General features: G+C 32.2%; 2 protein-coding genes, 1 long non-coding RNA gene and 3 other non-coding genes across 7 annotated transcripts; 5 read left to right on the top strand and 1 right to left on the bottom strand.

The window, feature by feature from the left end:
- Positions 1-273: 273 nt before the first annotated feature.
- LOC101264717 (protein LAZ1 homolog 1) lies at positions 274-11,163 on the top strand. Of its 2 annotated transcripts, none has more exons than XM_004237694.5 (9): positions 274-544; positions 4,103-4,604; positions 4,825-4,881; positions 5,764-5,872; positions 6,179-6,363; positions 6,449-6,537; positions 6,723-6,978; positions 10,117-10,362; positions 10,463-11,163. In XM_004237694.5, the coding sequence occupies exons 2-9, from the start codon at positions 4,389-4,391 to the stop codon at positions 10,745-10,747; spliced, it is 1,443 nt and encodes a 480-aa protein (XP_004237742.1). In that variant the 5' UTR covers positions 274-544; positions 4,103-4,388; the 3' UTR covers positions 10,748-11,163. The 2 variants fall into 2 exon arrangements, with proteins under 2 accessions (XP_004237742.1, XP_025886561.1); XM_026030776.2 differs by having other exon boundaries at positions 293-544; positions 4,749-4,881.
- A 1,902-nt stretch (positions 11,164-13,065) lies between these two features.
- On the top strand, positions 13,066-13,253 carry MIR482e (microRNA MIR482e). The gene has a single exon (NR_108005.1). It is a non-coding gene; the product is annotated as a microRNA MIR482e (primary transcript).
- Positions 13,254-16,602: 3,349 nt separating this feature from the next.
- LOC101265229 (uncharacterized) lies at positions 16,603-17,399 on the top strand. The gene is made up of 2 exons (XR_182676.5): positions 16,603-16,737; positions 16,830-17,399. It is a non-coding gene; the product is annotated as an uncharacterized lncRNA (long non-coding RNA).
- LOC112941417 (small nucleolar RNA Z221/R21b) lies at positions 16,687-16,773 on the top strand. Its single transcript, XR_003246701.1, has one exon. It is a non-coding gene; the product is annotated as a small nucleolar RNA Z221/R21b (small nucleolar RNA).
- Positions 17,220-17,309, top strand: LOC112941394 (small nucleolar RNA snoR118). Its single transcript, XR_003246676.1, has one exon. It is a non-coding gene; the product is annotated as a small nucleolar RNA snoR118 (small nucleolar RNA).
- A 1,579-nt stretch (positions 17,400-18,978) lies between the features above and the next one.
- LOC101246340 (agamous-like MADS-box protein AGL62) lies at positions 18,979-20,279 on the bottom strand. Its single transcript, XM_004237715.5, has one exon. It carries the CDS (start codon positions 19,807-19,809, stop codon positions 19,108-19,110), a length of 702 nt encoding a protein of 233 aa, XP_004237763.1. The 5' UTR covers positions 19,810-20,279; the 3' UTR covers positions 18,979-19,107.
- Positions 20,280-21,986: the final 1,707 nt, after the last annotated feature.

Raw genomic sequence — 21,986 nt, forward strand, 5'->3', positions numbered from 1 at the left:
AAACAAACAAGTGACATCACAATATAATCATGACGTGTAACCTTAAAAACTACCCTACGGCCATGCAATCACGCTTACGTGGACAGTTTATAGCACGTATCCCTATAAAAATTAAGCATTTGCAACGTGACGCTAAAGATACTGCCCATAGTTTACTATAAACCGTTCGATCAATCGTCCCCTTAAATTGAACGGTCAGATACTAATCTGTGATAAGAAAAAGTATACACCGGGCTGTCACTTTAATTGCATTGGTTTCATAAGTGTATTCTCGAATTTCATTTTTCGCCCAACCCAACTGCCGAAGCAAAGCTAAAAACGAGAAATAATATGCAAATGCTATACGCAACTCTTGAAGAACAGCAGCTATTCAATTCAAATTTTCTGGAGAAAAATTGTTAGATCAATTCATCTTTCTCTTTACGATTTCTGTTTTACGGCATTGTTTGTTGTTGTTGTTGTTGTTTTTGAATTTTCATTCAGGGAGAGCTTTGAAGAATTGTTGTAGCTTCCCTTGCGCGACACTCTTGCTGCACTTTCTAGGGTTCGTTCTAACTTTTCCTTTTTTTTTTTTGTTGTTGTACTTTTGGTTACAGTTTGCGGATGAACTTTTTTTTGAATTCGAAGAAGGTTGTGGGATTAGCGATGACTTTGTATGGTAGTTTTGTGATTGATGAAAGCTGTTTGGTAGAAAATTAATTGGTGCTTTACTTGGCTATGTACTTGGAAACGGTGGGATAACTCCTTTCTTTTGCCAATAGAAATGTATTGGAATGCTCGTGTTTTGGCAATTACATTTTTTCCTTTTAAAACTTAGTTTATGTGAGAGAAATTTTAAGAGGTGGAATTTACTTCTCTGCTGGTTTGTTAATTGTTGGAATGGTTTTTTTTTCTAGGTTTAGTTTGAAGAAGGTGGTGGGATTAGTTATTAGTTTGTATGGGAATTTTGTGATTGATGAAAGCTGTTCAGTAGAAAATTAATTGGTGTTTGTGGGGTTTTACTGGGCTTGTGCTTCGGAACTCTCTTTTTGCCAATAGAAATGTTGGAATGCCCATGCTGTGGCAATTCCACCTTTTGCTTTTAAAGCTTTGTTTATGTGATAGAAATCGAAAAAGGTGGAATTTACTTGTCTGCTGGTTTGTTAATTGTTGGAGTGGTTTCTTTTTAGGTGTAATTTATGTAAGATGCTTCGAAAGAGGTGGTGGGTTTTATATGTATGGTGGTTTTGCTTTTTAATCCGTAGCTATTCTGGAGAAAGCCATGTTCCTTCTTTATTTTGTTTGGATATCTGGCTCATATGGTCATTTGGGATAGTTTGGACTGTGTTATACATTCTCTTTTATTATTTTGTTTGGTTATCTGACTCGTATGGTCATTTGGGATAGTTTGGACTATGTTATACACTCTTTTTATTACTTTGTTTGGGTTATCTGGCTGATATGGTCATTTGGGATAGTTTGGACTATGTTATACATTCTTTTTGATTATTTTGTTTGGGTTTCTGATTCATATGGTCATTTGGGATAGTTGGACTATGTTATACACTCTTTTTGATCAGTAAAGGCTACGTTTTAAACATAGTGAAGTGCATAATGAGTTCTTGAACCCATTTACTGGAAACTAGATGCATAGTTATGGCTCGATATGTTCTATTTTGGTATTAGGTGGAATAGCTATCTTGGTGTCCCTAAAATAAAATAAATGGAACACTATTTTCTTTTAAACTCATCATCAGACCTTTCTTGGAACATAAGGATCTTATCAATTTCCTTTTTATCCGTTAGGGTCAAAAAGCATTTAGGTACTCAAGCCTGCTTGATTCTGGGTTTTTTGTTTTTATGAAGTCCTTAATATGAGAAGTCTTGAAGTTTAAAACATTGAAGATCATTGTGGTGTAGTGGTGGAGTTGTACGTCTAGCTGGATTTTGATTTTCATAGATCATGGATGACTCAAATAGTAGATTGTACTGTCAAGGAGAACTTCTAGAGGAGAGGAATAAGAATAATGATGTGTATGCAGCTTAAGGTTCTTGGAATCTAAATAGAGAAAATTGGATCTGATGCTCTCTGAAGCATAATAAAATCTAGTATAACCTTGAGTATCATATTCACCGTTTATATCTTTTTTTCCTCTCCTGCGAACTTAAGGAGACTTCTACACGTGGACGAATAATCTAATTTGTGATAAGATAGGTGAAACATTTTAATATTGATAGTTCTTGAGTGCTCATTTCACCTGGTCGATTGATGTGTGAATATTTGGTTTAACAGTGCTAGTTGGTATATTAAGTGATATCAATAGGGTTACTTGAAATAAAAACAAGAAAATAACGCAGCAAGAACAATGACAACAACATATCTAATGAAATCCCACTGGGAAGGGTAAGTAGAGAGGTTGTTTCCAATTAGACAATAAGGAAATAATAAGGAAGCGAAAAATAAGAAAGATTAAAGACTATAAAAATAAGATGGACGAGATTCGAGGAATAAATTTCAGAATCTCCAAAGTAATGACTAAGAACACTAACTAATTGTGGTAAAGCTAATTAGCGGATTAAGGATAATGATAAATATAAGGCTAAATAAAGAACACTAATTGATTGTAGTAAACCTAACTAGTAGATTCAATTCAAGAACTTAGATGAAGTGATCTAGATCCCTAACTGAATATTAAGGACAACAATTAATATAAGACTAGTTACCTTCTTCAATTAATCTAGTAAGAACCACAAATATCAAGCAAAAAAGTATCTTATCTCTTAAAAGAATCATTGTAGTATGGTTGTAAGAAAAAACTCAAGTAACCAATACTGAAAGGTTTAAAGAAAAGAAAACTCAATAATATTACGAATGTTGTTCCTTTATACTTTTGATGAAATTACTTCAGGAGCACACTATTGGTGTACTTCTCTTGTATATAATACCAGTTAACCTTCTCAAAAGAATATTATGGATGTTGTTGTCTAAGAGAACATAATCCGCCACTGTATTTATAGGGGGAAATCGTCCAACGCTATCATAAATAGCATGTGACTGGAATCCTACTTTTTATGGAAACAATAAGTATTACAACCTAACAAGAAAATTTTGAACTTGGAAACTTATAAATTAGGAAAGCATGTAAAATTAATACCATGCTTTTTTTCCAAAACTACCTAACAAAAAGTAAGAAAAGAAGTGCGAATTTTGCACCAAAAACTCACACCCAGTCACTCGAATTTGGGTATGAATTCCACCTTTTGGGTGTGATTCTCAACCTATTGTGGACTTCATTTTCAGCTCCCTTGGGGTCTATGTGGGCCCTGATCTTCCTCCTCTTGGTCTTGGACCATGAAACGCGTGTAACACGTAGACTACTCTTCCCCATAGTTTTCTTGCGCTCTTCTCACGATAAGCATCTTTTGATCTTCCATTGAAATTCAACAACGTTGTTTTGCATCTCCTTAGCTTCCAGCACTTCATCTAAGTCCTTTAATGGAGGTATGTTGTATGCCAGCATGGAAGCTATAGTATGGTTGAACTCTGATGTATTTCTCGTATCTGCTTAATTAGTAACCTCAAACAAGGGATTTAGGGTTAGTCCTTTTTGTTTGTCACATCTTCATGAAGTAAAAGATTTTTCATAATCCAAAAGCCTGGTTGCCATCCTAGCAAGTAAAAACATGGAAAGAGCACAAGTACTGGCTTTTCTTGAACATGTTATGCTGAAAAGATTTGCATTTGACTTTGCTTATTGATGTGTCAATATATGGCTAATAATGGTTGGCGTTATATTACGGAAAGAGAACTGATGCATCTGTGTTATCTGGTAAAATGTTGACTTTAAAAAGTGGATCTTGGTTTACACCTTTCTATTGCCCATGGCTCTATGAGATAAGGGGATTTTCTGGAAGCTGAAAGCTGATAAAAATATCTAGCAAGCAGAGAAATTTAAAATGAAGATCCTGTCTCTCTAGTACATGTCATGCTCAGACTATTTACATTGCGATTGAGGATGTTATTCCTTCTTCTTTTCTTTCATTTCCCCCATATCATCTTATTGGTAATATTGTAGTAGTCATGCATAAGTTTTTCCGTCTTACATTCAAATGTCTGTGGCAGGGTTCCCGAAGGCCGAATATTAAGAATTTGATCCTCCTCATTTGCCATCAATTTTTTATGGATATGAAGTATTATGCGGGATCCTTCTGATGCCCACGTGTCTGGTTCATGGTTCTGTTGGAGAAAACTAGTTGAAACTAAGGCAACCTGCCTTATATAAGTTCATTTAGGAAGGAAGCTAAAGTGATCATTTCTATCTTCGGTGGCATGGAAGCTGGTGCTTGAGTTTTGAATCATCCTGATTGTGGGCCATATTTCTAGAGATTCTGAGAAGCAGCATCTTAAAATGGGATGGAGGGGAATTTTAGTCTCGTTACTATTTTCTATCACTTTGGGTGAATCATCAAGCAATTCTAGAAAAATGTGGTCGCTGAAGATAGTTTCAGAATCATCTCCAGTTTATAGTTGGGCTGTATACAGTGCTGGCTTTTTCGTATTGGTGGCTGTTGTCCTGTCTATGTATCTAATTGTTGAGCATCTAGCTGCATACAAGCAGCCTGAGGTTTTTGCTTACACCTGCTCAATCTTCTTGAAGTTATTTTTTACTTGCATACATCATTTGATCATATGGGCTGCTGATCTTTTCTTTTTGGATCAGTTTGTGGTGCTTGATTGAATACATGCTTGTATTGTTATTTTTGTACAGACACCTGGTCGTTGTTCCATTGCTTAGCTAAATTGCCTTAGAGAAACTGATACGACTGAATTATTTATCATCACAGGAGCAGAAGTTTTTGATTGGACTGATCTTGATGGTTCCTGTTTATGCAGTGGAATCGGTAAGAGAACCTTTAGCTTGTATGCTAGCATTTTCTCCAGTTTATTTGGAAGTGATCTTTAAAGTTTGTCATAAACATATTGAGACATTGGCGGTTATTATTATTATTATTTGAAATAAATCTCTCTATGGACAAGCAGAGAAAATACGACCTACCAAAAGTATATGCTTACAAAGACAGTAAAAGAACGGCTAAGATAAGAAAATACAAGTCACTTTAGGGTTTTGTCAGTTCTGCATTTAAGTATTTTTTATTAAAGAAAAATTCAGTTGGTAACTTACTGGGACTTTGATTATGTCTTTGCATTGCATTTCCTGTAATCCTACGGCGAACACTTGATATGTTTGTGGGCGAGTTTGGATTTTATGATGCCTCAGGAACAGAATTCATGGCTCCCTGTTTATTTCAGTGTTGGTTAATATTGTTTTTTGGTCCACAATAATTTCTGAGCAATCGCCACATGATTCATTTCTCATGAAAAATGAAAAAGAACTGATGAACGAAACATGTACTCTTTACTCAGCTAAATACAAATGAAAGCCTTAACAAATGGTTAAACTACCAATTAAACAGGAGAAAACTTAGATAAAGGAACCAGATAAAGTATATGAGGTGGTACAGATGCTCTAGCATAGCATAAGTTCCAAAAAAAGAAAATTTCATAAAAGAATGGATGAAAAGGGTGTTTTTTCCTTGTCATAAAAAAAATTGAATGGATGTAAAGGGTAAAAATGTGGTACTTTTAAGTTAAAATTGACTTGGGTGCATCTTCAACAACCTATATGTCTAATTTTACAGTATTATCATCACCCTAAATTTTAGAATATCATGTTGTCTTTCTTTATGTTTATGATTGACCAGTTCTTTGCGTTTACCTGACAGTTCTTATCTTTAATGGACTCAAATGCCGCATTCAACTGTGAGATCATACGCGATTGTTATGAGGCTTTTGCATTATATTGCTTCGAGAGGTATCTGATAGCCTGTTTAGGTATGTCTTCAGGCATAGGTTGTTGCCCTCTTCACCTATTTTAAGTTGTCCCTTGGAAAAATCCCACCTTGAAAATTTTAAGTGCTTCAGTTACCAGCTTAGAGTCTGCTAGAGTAACTATACTATAATTGTGTTTATTATTCGCACAACTTTTCCAAATTGTTCCATCCATGTTGCTTTTGCATCTTATGTCACAATGGAGTTGTATGGTTTTCTCAATTCTCCGTACTCCTCTACTTGCTAGCTTCTTTTCTTTTAGAAGTTCCTTTCTTTAAAGATGATTCTCATATGAGCTACATGACATAGGTGGAGAGAAAAACACCATCGAATTTATGGAAAGTCAAAGTTTTGTAAGTTCCAGCTTGCCTCTGCTGGATGATGCCTATGCATATGGAGTTGTTGAACATCCTTTCCCATTGAATTGCTTTATCAGGGAGTGGTATCTTGGTTCTGACTTCTATCAAGCAGTAAAAATTGGGATAGTGCAATATGTATGTGCCCCTCTAGTAATTTGCTATGGATTGTGACAGTTCCGTCAAGTTTCTATGTACTGAATAATTAAGGATTTCCTTCCAGATGATACTTAAGATGATATGTGCTTTGCTGGCTGTGATTTTTCATCTTTTGGGCATCTACGGTGAAGGCAAATTTGAGTGGGGATATGCGTAAGTCAACCCAGGTTTTCCTTGATACTTCAAGATAGGAGTATTTTTTCTACCTATTTTGCGACTCTTCTACTGCAGATCTCTAGCCGAGCCTCTGGATCAATTTGAATTTTTTATGTCATATATTGGATATGTTGTGAAGCAGAAGCTTTTCACAATGTTAATCTGAATGTTAATTCTTGCAGCTATCCGTACTTGGCAGTTGTTCTTAATTTTAGCCAGACGTGGGCCTTATATTGCCTTGTGCAGTTTTATTCAGTCACCAAGATTAAATTAGCACCGATTAAGCCATTGGCGAAGTTTCTGGTATTCAAGTCAATTGTATTCTTGACGTGGTGGCAAGGTATAGCTGTTGCCTTTCTTTTGTCATTTGGAACATTCAAAGGTTCTTTGGCGCAGCTGTTGAAGACACGGATCCAGGATTATATCATCTGTATTGAGGTCAGTTGTGTTTATTGAATCAGTTTCTACAGTTGTCATTGCTTGATCACTATTTCTTGTGCCAACAGAGGCTCATAATAGAAATCAGTTTCTTCTGCCAACAGAGGACCTCTGTCCTGGCTATGAACTTCAGTGTATTTAAGTGATCCAGGACAGTCAATAAATTTATTAAATTTGTGAAGACACGTGCTGAAGGATAAAAGATGCATATTTCAATTAGTGAAGGCTAAATGTGCTCAAACAGAGTCGCTAGACCATAATGTGATTTGTTTTAATATTAAAGGAACTAAAATATACTAATATCCCTAAAGATTAAGATATTGATATAGCAATCCCTTGTGGAAACACGGGATAGAGTTACAAGAAAAGCAAATAAAAAATAGCTAATTCTTGTGACTGGGATCATGTGTGGAACTTGTTTTTTTAGGAAGGAAATCCTTGACAACTGATCAGAAAAATTGTCTTGATATACATGGGTAGAAATAAGAAGAAACTTCAACAGTTGTACCAGTACTGACTACTGACCGCAACATTTTGCTATAGATCACAAGCATCATGTGTCTGGTTCAGAAGGAAAAGGAAGAATCTTTATACAGATGATACAAGAGCAAATTTTATGATTATTATGTTGCAACAATCTTTGTATTTTCAGTAAGAGAAAGAGCCAGACAATTTTCCTGGAGATTTACTTAACTGAGCTTGGTCGTAGTTAGCCGGGAAGATATAATTCCAGGATTAAGATAGAGATTGATCAGTTGATTAGTAGGCAACAAGGCAGCTGCGAATCCTTTGCCAGGAACCTGGGGAAGAGTACTGCAAATATTTTTGCTGGCTTGGGTAGACATCAAAGAATAGAGGTTGACTTGCACAGAAGTAAGAAGATGGGTGCAGAGAATGTGGAGGGTTGCTTCTGGAAAAAAGAGATAATCACTAGCTATTACTTCAAAGTCGAAGCTTATAGAATATATCATGGGTGATATGTATCAGAATAATCATTAAGTGGCTCATTGCTGGTGGTTGCGGACTTCTACAATTCACCAATAAGATGAACACCCAAAACATGTTGCAACACCCAAGCATGTTTAGATAAGGTTGTTAGACTTCACAATTCACCTTTGACCATAAAACATGTTTAGAGTAGTTGGTGATAGATGCTGGGGATTTCTGGAGATTGATGCCATTACAAGACAGAGTGCACCCTTTTTTTCTCAATACTTAATAGTGCACCTTTAGTGGTATTGTATTTGTATGTGGTGGTCTCTAAGTCTGTCCGTCAGATTGAAGCTGAGAGAATAACATTTACTATTCCAACCACAGTGGTGGAGATGCCTTTTTTAAAAAAGAAGCTTTTGTAACCCTAGTTGAGGTCAGTGGAAAAGGTGGATCTGAATCATGTAGTAGAGACTTTTTATTAAATGAATTAATTCCTTTGGATTGAGGATCAATTGTAGCAAAGAGTTGGACAAAGAATTTCAAAGATCAAAGTTCCTGCCCAAGATGTCATGAGTTATGTCTAAAAATGCCATATTTCAAATTTTAAATTGCAGAATAAACATCAGTTGCGCGAGTAGTGAAAGGAGATTTTTTGAAGATTTAATAGGAGGAATAGAATTATTGAAGTCTCGGGTAAAGATTGCCAAAACATGGTGCTTTTACTTGACCCCAAAAATTATCGACAGTCCAGAACATTGGCCGAGAGAAGTCAATTTGGTGGGGCATCTAAACCCTGGGTGTAGAACTTGTGAAGTCCCCATGAATCAGGGCGTGGTTACATGGAAATAAATGTAGTCCTGCATTAGACACATGCATATGCAGTATATGTACTTATGTATGGATTATGCAAGAGCTCTCTAGAGTCTAGACTGTTTAAATCTGAGATTTTGAATCTGGGATTCCTCTTGAGAAGACTAGCCAAACTTAGGCAGCTAATGGATAGCAGCCACCTGGGCGGCAACAATTTTGAGTAAATGGAGGCTAGTAAAAGTGTAATTATGCCCTGAGATACTCTTCTTGGTTGAATAGTGCTTCCACATTGGTAAGGAAAATTACCTTAGATTGGGTAGAGAACGGGGTGCGCAATTTGGGAGCTTCTACGAGGCACTTGTACTATGTGAGAAGGTCAAGCCAGGGGATTGGAGAGGAAAAATGAGATGTTGCTGAAGTTCTTCAACTTTTAGACGGGAAGTGTTGAGGAGCTGAAAAGGCTAGAGTTAAATGAATGAGAGTGACTGGGCAGGAAGAAACAAAGATAGGCAGCACCAATGCAGTGAAGATGAAGATATGAATAAATAGTTGGAATGTAAGGGACTGCGCAGCAGGGTAAACTTACAACACTTTGAAGGCTAGCTTAAAAGTAATTTATAATCTTGTGAAGCATAAAATTAGAAATTGTCTGCCCATAGTAATGGTTAGTGCATTTGTGCCTTTGTTCTTGCCAGTGTCATCACTTGATGTTCTGGTAAGTGTAGGTTTTATGATTTAACAGATGATGTGAAGGGTGACGTTGCTGTAAGTAAAGACCGGGTAATGTCATGATATGGTAGAAATCAAAATTGACTCCTACATAGGGCCTTTACCATGTCGCTGCATAATATGATATGTTTTAAGCTCAAAGTGGAATTATACAACCCTCATCTCTCTATTTTTATGTTTGCCACATTGGGTTACTTCAGTTCGAATTTCTGATAGAAATATTAATAAAAAAGAGTTCATTCCATAAGATTTTGCAGTAATGTAAGCCCTCAAAAAGTATTTAGCCTAGGAATAATCCTTGAAATGTTTGATCCTATTAAGCGACAAATTATGCTATAAGTTGTTGCAGTAGTTCTTCTCAAAGTTTGAGTAGAGAAGACTGGTTAGTATGCAATGTGGAGTATCACTATGGTAGGAACAGACTCTTCATGAGCATTATAATTACTTTCTGATAGAAATTTACTTGGGTGGGTAAGAAATGCAAACCTAAGAAGGTGCATTGTTTTACCGGATTTGCTTTTTAACCTGTTATTTCAAATTAGGGAAAACCTTTTACACGATAACAGTTGCTGCATATGTTCCTCTGTGTGATGTTTTGAATTGTCTGGTGCACAGATGTTAGGCAATTGTTTATTACAGTTACCTAATGTTTTCTTGTAAAAACAGATGGGCATTGCTGCTCTGGTGCATCTTTATGTTTTCCCAGCAAAGCCTTATAAGCGTGGGGAAAGATGTGTCAGGAATGTAGCTGTGCTGTCAGATTATGCTGCTCTGGACACTGCTCCAGATCCAGAGGAAGTTCGGGACTGTGAAAGATCTACCCGTGCACGCATTTCTCGGCCGGAAGAGAGAGAGAAGCGTCTAAAATTTCACCAGAGTGTTCGTGATTTAGTTGTCGGAAGTGGTGAAATAGTAAGATTACCATTCCTTGACGTCTTCTTTTATTCTTTTACGTCTTCTTGTTTTTCTCCCACTGTGTAACTAATGTGTTTTCTGTTATCACATCTTTTAGATAATTGATGATATGAGGTTCACAGTATCTCATGTTGCCGAACCAGTTGAAAGGGGAATTGCTAGAATAAATAAGACTTTCCATCAGATATCAGAAAACGTAAAACGGTATGAAGAGAGGAGGAGGAACTCGAAGGATGACAGTTATGTCGTTCCGCTCAACTCATGGACGAACGAGTTCTCAGAGGTACATGATGATCTTGCGGAAGGGAGTATGAGCGACAGTGGGATGCATAGCAAGAGATCACATCATCAATCCAAAGGGATGTCATCCCTACGGAGATAGTAAAGCTTTAATCTGACCAATAGAAGAGTGTAGATTTCATCTTCTAACCATATTGTTCATTCAGTATCCATTGTGGAGTTTCTCTACATTGAGATAATATGGTAAGCAACTTATATGAGGAGTGCACATGATCATTACCTGTCAGGGTTGAAGTAGTGGAAAGATTTGAATTGCCGATGATTTTCATATGTGAAGTTTGGAGGAAATTCAGATAATGATATGGTTGGAGTAAGAAAATTTTCAGCTACCAAGTTCCGATCGATCTTCGAAAGAGTACCAACTATTAACTGTTACTTGTGAATGAATTTTGCACTAGCCCTCCAAATGTATATTCTTGTGGAATTATTTCATGTTGGTAACTTCTCTACTTAGTTCTGCATTTTGTTAAGTCCAAGTATCTGCTTGTTCATACAAAAGACATATAGTACTGTTGTCTGCTCCCTGTTTTAGCTCATCTATATCTGGCCTAGGACGACGCACCAATCTTTTAGCCTCAATAGGTCGTTTGATTGCTAGTTAGAGATATGATTGTTTAAGATCCCTTATTAGTATATTGTTCCTTTTCCCCAGAGGGTGTAGGCTTCATTGAAAGGCTTTATGTCTCATGGCATTGTTGCAAACAACCTTTTTTTCCAGTGGGTGCAGGCTTCATCAAAGCGCTCTCTGCCTCATGGAATTAGTGGGTTTGTTTGCAAATTACACTTTTTTTCTCTCGCTTTATTGTAGTTTATCTTTTTATTTAGATAGTGTCGAATTTCAAAATAAACAAATTTTATTACTAGCAAACAACACTCTCCTCTCATGGTATTGTAAGGTTATTTTAAATTTAAATAGTGTCAAATTAGGAAATTTTTATTATATGGAGAAAACTATATTGGTAGGACTATTTTCCGAATGGGCCTTGCAGTGAGGATGATCGGGGGCTTCATGTATTGCTCATACATATTTAATCAAGCATGTAGAGATCAATTATGAGACAACTTATGCATTGTGGTTGACTAGTTACGAAGAATTTAGTTGTTTATATATTATTTTATATGAAACAATATATAAATTATAACCATAACGTATATATGTATTAGTTATATAAATTTCTAAATTACGAATTAGAAAGAACTAGCAATAAATACTACCAAATACGTCATTATTTATTCATTAAAAAAAAACACCAGACAGCCCCTGTATGTTAAAAATAATAATTGTAAAACCGTAAGTAGCAAAGAGGATAGAAAAAATCTAATTTAGTTGGTTTGCCACCACAAAATTTATCGAAGTGACAGTCCTACAATGTCTTTTTCCACAGACGACCTACATGATTAAAGTAGTAAAGGAACGAATAAAAAAGATCATATTTATGTGAATATATTGGAAATTCCAAGCAATATTGCAAGTGATAAGATCAAAATTATAATATACTCGATTGATCTTTTCACCATCATTGAAATATCACAAGCATGAATAAATTTTTCACGATCATTAGAATTATCATACCTAATTATATAAAAGAAAAAGCAAGTCCTGGTTGAATTAATTTAAGTGTTAAATCAAATATACAAGAAGACTTCTGTTAAAATACGACTTCTTCATAATGTTGGAAAAAAAACAAGCGGATTGTATATTAAAATTCTTTAGAAATGCTATTTGAATCGTTTGAGAAAAAATAGTCAGTTTTTTAAAATATTTAATAATTTGAGTGGGGGAGGGGGGTTGGAGTAAAAAAATAAAATATTGAATTTGAAAATAGTTTTTCTAAAAACAAACTAAAATTCTTAATATCTTTTAAAAACAAACTATAAATTAATTTTTTGGAGAAAGGAGGGGGTCGGAGGAGGAGGGTGGGTAAAAAAAGATCAAACTAAAATTCTTAATATCTTTTAAAAACAAACTATAAATTAACTTTTTTGGGAAGTAGGGGATGGAGGAGGAAGGTGGGTAGAAAAAGATAAAAAAAATTAAAATTAAAAATATTTTTAAAAAATAAGCTTCAAAATTATTTTTAAACATCTACTTCAATTAAATATAAAAAAAATTAAAAAACATAACATTTTTCAAAAAATATTTCCCTTTAGGCTACTAAACACACCCGAAATGAGTAGAAATTTACGTTGTTTTGTGACTGAATAAAATAATGTAACCCCACCGACCAACAACCCCTTTAAAGTTATGGATGGGCAAAACGGTAATTGTAATAAATTAGGGTTTCAACCCCGTGTCTTGCTCCTCACCTCTTTTTTTATCTCTATATATTTGGGCAAACCATTACAGCAGCAACACACATTTCTCTACTTATTTCTTACCCTCTGTTCAGAAATTTCTCAGATCTGTGCTATGGAAATATTGATGGCGTTGAAAGGGATGAGAGTATTGGGAAGTTGTTGGTTGTGGGTGGGGTGGAAAGATTTGATAAATCTAATTTTAAAGAGATTAAATCTTTCCTACTCCTCCCATACCCATGACTTCCACTAGCTTCTCCCTTTCTTCATTTGTCATCTCCTTTGCTAAGTTCATCTTCTTCTTTCTTTTTTTTAATTATTTGATTGTTTGAGCTTACTCTTTTCAAATCCAGAACTTGGATCTAACCGTAGTTGAAAGTTAATAAGTTGTTGTGTATTTTTTTTTTCAGAACAAGATGTTAAAGTTCGATTAGGTTAGAATCTGATTCAGTGAGCTCAACTGAGTTTATTGTTTGGTAGATCTGGTTTGCGCTGTGTAAGTTTTATAATGTGAAAGCAACAAATTTTATGTAACATTTCTATAAACTCATTTGATAATTTTTAATTTTGGAACTATTGGCTTGTTGTTCTAGATCTCTCTTCTTTACTACCAAACTTGGTTTAGAAGATGATTTAAATTTGTGACTTTTAGTGCTTTGGCCATTGAATCAAAGTATGAAAAAGATAAAACAGTTCAGTTGCTACCTGATTCTGATCTATTTTTCGACAACTTGATTAGCAAAATAAACCCTTAATTGAACTTGTTGGATATCACTTTTTTAAATCTGTTAATTTTTGTAGGTTGCGTTTTTTTAAAATTAATTTAATTAATTTTTAAATTATATTAATTTGATAATTTAAATAAAATTTTGATATTATTCTTTCTTTTTTTAGTTCGTTTCGAAAGTAATGATTTTTTTAATATTTTAATTTAACTAATCACGCAGTATATTTAGTATATAAGATTAGAAAATAATTTAATATATTTGGCATAATTTTAATTTAGGATAACAAGATTCAAAATTTTTTTTTATTTTCTAAAATGTTGTACCAAATTAAACTCACTTTTTTTGAAATGAAAAAAATATAAATTATAAATTTTTTATATATGAAAAAGAATATTAGAATGTTAATTAAAATTCTTATAATTAAAGTTCTTATAATTCAATTCAAGTATTTGACAAGATAAAACGTAGTCATATTTTGTTTGAATTTTGAAGAGTACGAGCTGTTTAAGACTACGATTTTAATGAAAGTTGGATTCTTTGAGTCACAGCACAAGCCATTCTAACATGTTTCTTTGAGTAAAATCTCCCAAAGTTTCTTAGAAGGAAACATGGATATTTTATCAAGATTTTGTATCAAAATAGTTTTAAGAATAGAGGGAAAAGAGTTTTATATGTCTTTCAACTTTGTCAGACTCATATATACCTTTGTCATTATACAAATAGCTCAAATATGTCAATTTCTGAATATCACTTTCAAGTTTTTGCAAGGATAGTCCCTATTTTAGGGGGTGGTTCTTAATTTTTTTTTTGTAGCATCTTTAGTAAATTAGAGAAAATGGCCAAAAAGCCTCTCGATTGTATATTTGAATTTTCAACTAAATACTTTTATTTTATAAGAATTCTATCACCCCTAAAGTAATTAAAATTGAAATTATTACCTCCTTGAATGCTTGATTGGCAAAGAAAGTGTGTTTTGTTAACACAAAAAACAAATATTAAAATATTATTCTTAATGTATCTTTTATAAATATATGTATTTTCTTTTTATTTATTATCTTTCTTCTTCATAGCAACAAAGACCAAATTTCTAATTCCTTCACCGAATTCACCATTATTGATTTCACACAAAATTATAAACTCGTGTTAAAAACTTTTAAAAATCAATTAATTCAATTGAAAATAAAACGACACGTATTTCAATCTTTCAAAAAAGAGATCTAGATTAGATTTGAAAAAAATAATCAAACTAGATTTATATCAAATTTGATTTAACTCTCAAATGAGAATATTTTTTATTACTATTATTATTATTATTATTATTATTATTATTATTATTATTATTATTATTATTTTAATTATCAATCTCAAATTTCAATCTATCGAGAGAATTGTACTCGTTTCATTAATGGCATTGCTAGTTGCCTTTGTTCATCCTCCCTCTTTTCTTGCTCACTTTTATTAGTTTGTTTTTTTAATTCCGCTCTCTTTGCACCCATTGTTGCCACCTCCGGTGAAATTCAAACCACCAACAAAATTCCGTTCTCCCCTCTTTCTTTCCTTTTATCTCTCTCTCGTTCTAAGACAAACACCATGAAGACCAACCTTTGTTCTCACTGTAAGGTTGACAATAACAACAACAACAAAGCCTTGTGGCTGCACTACTCCGACGAAGCAACAATATGCATATATTTTTACTTTTTTTTTCAATGTTTTCGACGAGCAAAACACGAATATCGCTTGACAGGCTTCCGCTATCAATATTCATCTTTGTTCCTCACAATTCAATATAATTTTGAAAGAGTTGGGGGAGAAGTTACTTTAGGGATTTGAAGAAATTGGGAGCGTATAAGAGAAAGTAGAAAGAAATTATAAAAAATTGAAAAAAAAACATAAATTAATTGAATTTTCAAGTATCAAAACTTTTTAGAGGTGTAATTATTCCAGTCTTAAACAATTCAGATTGGTAACATGATTCTCATAAAATTAAATGTGTAATTAAAAGTTCAAATATAAATTTTAGAGGCTTGAGTATTTTCTCTTAATAATGATCTAATTTTTCAACCCAAATATCTTTTTTAAAATCTGTCTGAACATAAGTTTAGGCAATGGGCATAACTTGTGCCTTGGAGACACAAATTTAGGTAGTAAAAACTTTTCAAGGCATATAATTTTAAAGTTGAACCGTTGCTTGAAAGATATAATTTATGCTTTAGAACATAATTTAAATAATCTGAGCTTTTTAACATATAGTGTTTTAAATCTATCTCTAGGATGTGTGACATAAATTTAGTGATACATAATTCCTATAAGACATAATTTTAGTGTATGAAATATTCTATACTCAAAATTTATGCATTAAAAGACATTCACATCAATAAGTTAAATATACTAAATATCTATTTATACGGTGTATAATTTTAGAAGATGTCATATTTTATATGATTAATTTATATCTAATAGATAAATGACAACTTCTATAGTTTTTTTGGTCAAAATTTAAAGTGTTGAATTAAAATATTTTATGAAGAAGTTAAGAAGTTCATTTGACATGACTTGACTATGTATTAAGTTTTAAATTAAATTCATATATATTATTCCTAGACTATGTATTAAGCTTTTATAATTATAATATTATTCCTATACTCCATCCGGTGCATTTCACCCGTTGTTCTTATTAAAAATAAATTATTCAAAATAATTGTCTTATTAAAAAAACAATAATTAACTATTAATTTTCAAAAAAATGTAAAGAGAAATAAAAAATATGATTAATACTATTTTAAATTGAGAAATGAGAATAAAGAATAAATAGAATAAGAATCCTATACGAATTGTTCTCTAAATTTGTTAGGCCCATTAGTACAAAAAGCCCATATTCATTTTATTAGGGTTTCGCTGTCCACTTTAACTTTATATATATTCGCCATATCCACCATCAACAAACACATCTCAGCTTCTAAACACATTTTCACACAGATTTATTTTTGTTTAATAATTTGAGCAGTGATGATATCTAGAGAAAGTCATGCACCACTCTGATATTAGTGATGTGAAATTTCTCAAACCCATAATTATTTCTGAGCTCTTTACACTATATTTTTCGTTTTTTTTTGTTGTGTTAATTTTTTTTTATATATGTAGATGAGCCATGTGATGCGATCTTTGTAAAGATCAAACCATGATGCGGACCGTATATAGCCATAAGCTTCTGGGGATGAACTTTGGTTACTGATGGCTTCTTTCTGCATTTTTTAAAACCTATTTTTTTGACTTTTTGATTATTCGAAATTAATTTTTTTTATGATTCAGTTTTGAATATTTGTGAAATTGAGGGAGTAGAGAGTATTGGAGTGGGAGGAATCGAAAGGTAATAAGGATTTATTTATTTTTCGATTTGATTGGGAAAAAAAAAGAATTATGTCTTTCCGATGCCTCCCATTCCCATGGCTTCCGTTCACTTCCCCGATATTGATTTCATCACATCTGAGGATTATAATTGCTGATTTACTGAGTATTGTTTTCTGGTGAAATTGAGATGATGATCGCACTGGGCTCTGAGCAGTTTTTGTAAAACTGTTTATATTGATGCACAATTGCTGCCTAGAAAGCTATATCTGATCACTCATACTTATCGAATCACTAAGTTTCGTTGTTCAATCATTGGTACTGAAGGAGTTAAACTGGATTCTTATGCACACTTATCAATTTAAATAGAGCCTTTGTAGAAATTATATTTGTAATTATATAATCAGCCATAATAGACCCCTATAAAATGAACAAGAACAAAAAATAATCAAATTTGAAATTAGATAAGGACAAAACTTTTAGAAAACCAATATCAATTTAAATTGAATAAGAAAGAAGGTATAAAAAATTGTAAAATTTATACATATTATGGTGATTTAACATTGGTGAACAAGGGTGAGTGTTAAAAGAGTTTTTTTTGCTAAAAAGTACCGTAAAAATGTTGTTTGTTATTTTGCCACATGATATTATACGTATTAATTATACACACTCTCTCTTTTGATTTAACTTTAAGGATAACATATGACTTATGTCTAATCAATATATAAAGTTTTGTAAGAAATATAGTAAGTTTTATGTCTAATCAATATATAAAGTTTTGTAAGAAATATAGTAAGTTTGATCTAGTTTAGGCACGAAATCTTTTATTTGCCTAAATAATTAGGAATGTGAAATAATTTTTTTTGGGTGTGATTTTTGGAATATATTATAAAAGATATCATGGATTTTATTATAAACATATAATTATATCCGAATTAGGAAAAGAGAATTTTATCTTAGGGAGTGAAACCAAACAATTTTAAATATATTATAAAAGATATCTATGGATTTTATATACACATAATTATATTCTAATTAAGAAAAGAGAATTTCATCTTAGGGAGTGAAACCAAGCAATTTTAAATATATTATAAAAATATCATGGATTTTATATAAATATATAATTATATCCTAATTAGGAAAAGAGAATTTCATCTTAGGGAGTGAAATTAAACATTTTTGAATATATTATAAAAAATATTATGGATTTTATATAAACATATAACTATATTCGAATTAGGAAAAGAGAATTTCATTTTAGGGAGTGAAACCAAACATTTTTGAATATATTATAAAAAATATCATGAATTTTATATAATTATATTCGTATTAACAAAAAAAAAAAATCAATCTTAGGGAGTGCAAAATAACTTCCACGACTTTGAAAGCAAATATAGGTATTATTTAATGCCTTCAATTCATTTATCGATGAATAACTAGGTGAGACATGATTTTTTTTCTCCAGTTTTTACCAACATATAATGATAAAACTTTCATCCAAATATCAAAAATCCAAACTTATGTATCACCCCGCTATGATAAACACTCTATAGTCCCATACAACTTAATTATATTGACAAATGTATATACATAGATCTTAAACACAAAGCTTAAAAATATGTAAATAATTTCCCACAAAATTATATGTTCCATTTCATTTGACGATTTAAGCCACTATTAGTGGTATGGTTTGGACAAGTCCAACAACCAAAATAGGTTTTTTACTCAAATTCATATCCAAGTTCTTCACATATTCAAGTATTACCATATTATGAAATTTAAAAATGAAATTTGTTTGCAATTATGTTCAATTTTGAATAATGCACATATATCGCAATAATAATGCACATTAATTCTATGTCGAAAAATTATATTTAATTCTCCATATTATTTTTTTAAAAAAAGATAGCTTCCTTTTTTGGTTGTGACACAACTCAAGAAGATGTTAATGCAAGAATCAGTACTTCTTAGTTTTATTATAATTAGCAATAATAAAGATAGAAGAGGACATGTTAATTGTTTGATTAATTAATAACTAATCAGTGATTTAAATCTAAGCAGTTGATTAAATGCTTCAAAATTGGGCATTTCCTGGGTAATTGAAATCAAAAGGAACAATGGAAGCACAATAATCAATAGCTTGATTCATACTTGAAGTAGACGCCGTCGCCGCCGCCGCCATTGAAGAAGAACCATTTATCATACTCAATTCATCACATCTCATATTTACTTTCTTCTTCAATTCTTCCAATGCAAACATAAATTTCTCAAGTTCTTCAATTCCCATTTCATCAATCGATTCATTCCACCAAAATCCTCCTCCTCCATTATTACTACTACTACCACCATTCACCATCTTCGATTCATCAATAACAATCTCCTCCTTTACCTTCTTCTCCAACTCCAATTCTCTACAGATCTGAGAATAATATTCATTGCTCTGTTGCACATAGTTCAACTGATCATCGACCGCCGGTTTTTGTTCCTCTGATTTTCCGGTAAGGTACCGGTTAATGACGGCGTCGGCGCTCGGATGACCAAAAGTGAACAAACGCTGTCGTTTTAGCGACTGAACCATAATAGCGATTTCAGCGCCGGTTAAAATGCAAAGTTCGCTAGCTTTTTTGAAGAGACCTAAACGGCGTTTGCTAAAGGTAACGTGCCTACTGTTTTGATTTGCTATTGGTTTAATTGCTATTTTCCTCCGCCCTTGAGTTTTCTTGACGGCGACGGCGGCGGAGTTGGCGGCGGCGTTGGTATTGTTATTAATATTCATGGTGGGAGGAAAAGGTTAATTATTATGGCTTGGTAAAATTTATAATTTATAGAGAGTATATAACAGGTAAAAAATAATAGTAATAACGTGTAAATCGAAGATTTTATTTTGACAAAAAATCGGAGAATATTTTATTTACTCGTTTTAAATTGTCGTTTTAGGAAAAAATTGGGTTACGAATTTGGGAACTATTATTATATTAGTAATAATAAGGAATTGTTTTTCCTAAATAGGAAATAAAAAGAGTTATTGGGGGAATATTTCCTATAATTTTGGGTACTAATTGGAAAACAAGAATCTCTAATAAGAAAATAAAAATAAAATAAAATATACGCCTAGGATTTTTTTTTTCTTCACATGTGCATTAAGGTGATTATTAAACAATTTTGATATAATAACAATTTAGATATTATTATTTTGATTAGGGTGTTGAAGTGGTATAATGGTGGCTGGTCGATGAATATATGGATGTATGTGTATAATAGTGTCGTGTGGAAAAATCACGTAATTATACAATTAAAGATAACATAATTCTTAGAAACTTCTATCATTTGAAATAAGTACAAATACTTCATTTTTTCTTCTCTCTCTTAATACTCTGTTACATCACTTCACCTCTATTAAATATATATATTTTTACAATTTTTTTTTTATACAATATATTTGTTACAAAAGTTATTATTGATACATAATTTCAATTATTTCAAATCTAACTCAGTATGAATTTAGTTTATAGTTATGTATCTGATGCATAAATTATATATATGATACACAATTTATGTATTGTTTGCTATGTATGGCGAAGAAACAATGTATCCGTGATTTTTGAAAAATCAGAATTATTGTAATTTAGAAAGCTTTTGGAATAAGATGTAATTAGTGTCCAAATTATTGAGGTTTTTATACTTTATGGTAATTATATTTTTTTTTTAGTTAAACGATCCTTGTGGTGGGTCAGGGGTTGAGCAACACCCTCAGACTTTATTATTAATAATAAAAACAAAATACAAGGAGAGGGCATAAACCTTACCTTCTATCTAAGATGGTTCGGAGTCAACTTCCCAAAGGAAGTCAACTCTTCCCCTTACAAAAAAGATGTAATCAAAATACTAAGCACTAATGAGGGGACTGCTCTCAATACATCGTATCTAGAAAATATAAACTAGGGAGACTCTCCCTTTACAAGAAAGCTATAACTAAATTAGTCTATTCAAAGTGGCTATAATTTTAATTATAGCTAAGTTGAAAAGAAGTGAGAATAATCAAGAAGATTCCTTAATTCTTTTGGTCTTCTTCCTTCTAAAGCTAGACATATGCAACAAGTCAAAGTGATTGTAATTAGTGTCCAAATTATTGAGGTTTTTGTACTTTATGGTGATTATATAATGTATATTGTGCTAAAATTTTGATTGTATTGGACAACTATAAGCCCATCAAGTTTGACATTTATGATAGGAAAAAGGCTCAAATATGTGATTAAATTTTTAGAAAAAGTTCATTAATGTCATCAGTTAAAAGTTTGATTCGTTTATGCCATTACTTTTAATGAAAAGGCTGCCATTATTTTATAACGGTGATTTTGTAAAACCATTTTTGATACGTGGCTAATTATAATTCGGTCACGTCATCAATTTTTTTGATTAAAAAAACATAACTCAAAAAAAAATATAAATTAATTTTTTTATTAAATAAATTGATGATGTGACTGAATTATAATTGACCACATCATTAAATTTTTAATAAAAAAATCAAAATTCTGAATAAAAATTAAATTATTTTTTTAATTAGAAAAACTGATGATGTGGCTGAATTATAAGTGGCCACGTGTCAAAAAATAATGATAGAATGAGTCTTTTCTTTAACGGTAATGACATATTTTAGCCTTTTTCCCTTTATGATAATGGCACTTCCACTCCAACAAGTCGCAATTCAAGTTCAAATTTGCTTCCATTGATCAATATTCTATCAAAAAAAAAAAATGTGAAAGAGACTAGATTTTATCAAAAATATTTGAGAATTTGTGGCGGAAATCAAGATAGCAAAATAGACGATTGACAAGTCGATAAAGAAAGTTTCTTTGGAGGTCCCAATTTAAATCCATAAACTGTCCTATATAGTTTGAACTTTAGTAGGCGTTATTTCTAGGATATTTCCGTAAGAAAATGAATAGATTTTTT

Source organism: Solanum lycopersicum, chromosome 4 (assembly GCF_036512215.1).
Source record: "Solanum lycopersicum chromosome 4, SLM_r2.1".
Taxonomy (NCBI): domain Eukaryota; kingdom Viridiplantae; phylum Streptophyta; class Magnoliopsida; order Solanales; family Solanaceae; genus Solanum; species Solanum lycopersicum.

Bases quoted from the DNA above. Each gene is read 5' to 3' on its own strand.
- LOC101264717 (XM_004237694.5), top strand. From the start codon at position 4,389: ATGGGATGGAGGGGAATTTTAGTCTCGTTACTATTTTCTATCACTTTG. The intron at 5,873-6,178 runs GTATGTCTTCAG...TACATGACATAG, and splicing joins GTATCTGATAGCCTGTTTAG to GTGGAGAGAAAAACACCATC. The intron at 10,363-10,462 runs GTAAGATTACCA...CACATCTTTTAG, and splicing joins TTGTCGGAAGTGGTGAAATA to ATAATTGATGATATGAGGTT.
- LOC101246340 (XM_004237715.5), bottom strand. From the start codon at position 19,809: ATGAATATTAATAACAATACCAACGCCGCCGCCAACTCCGCCGCCGTC.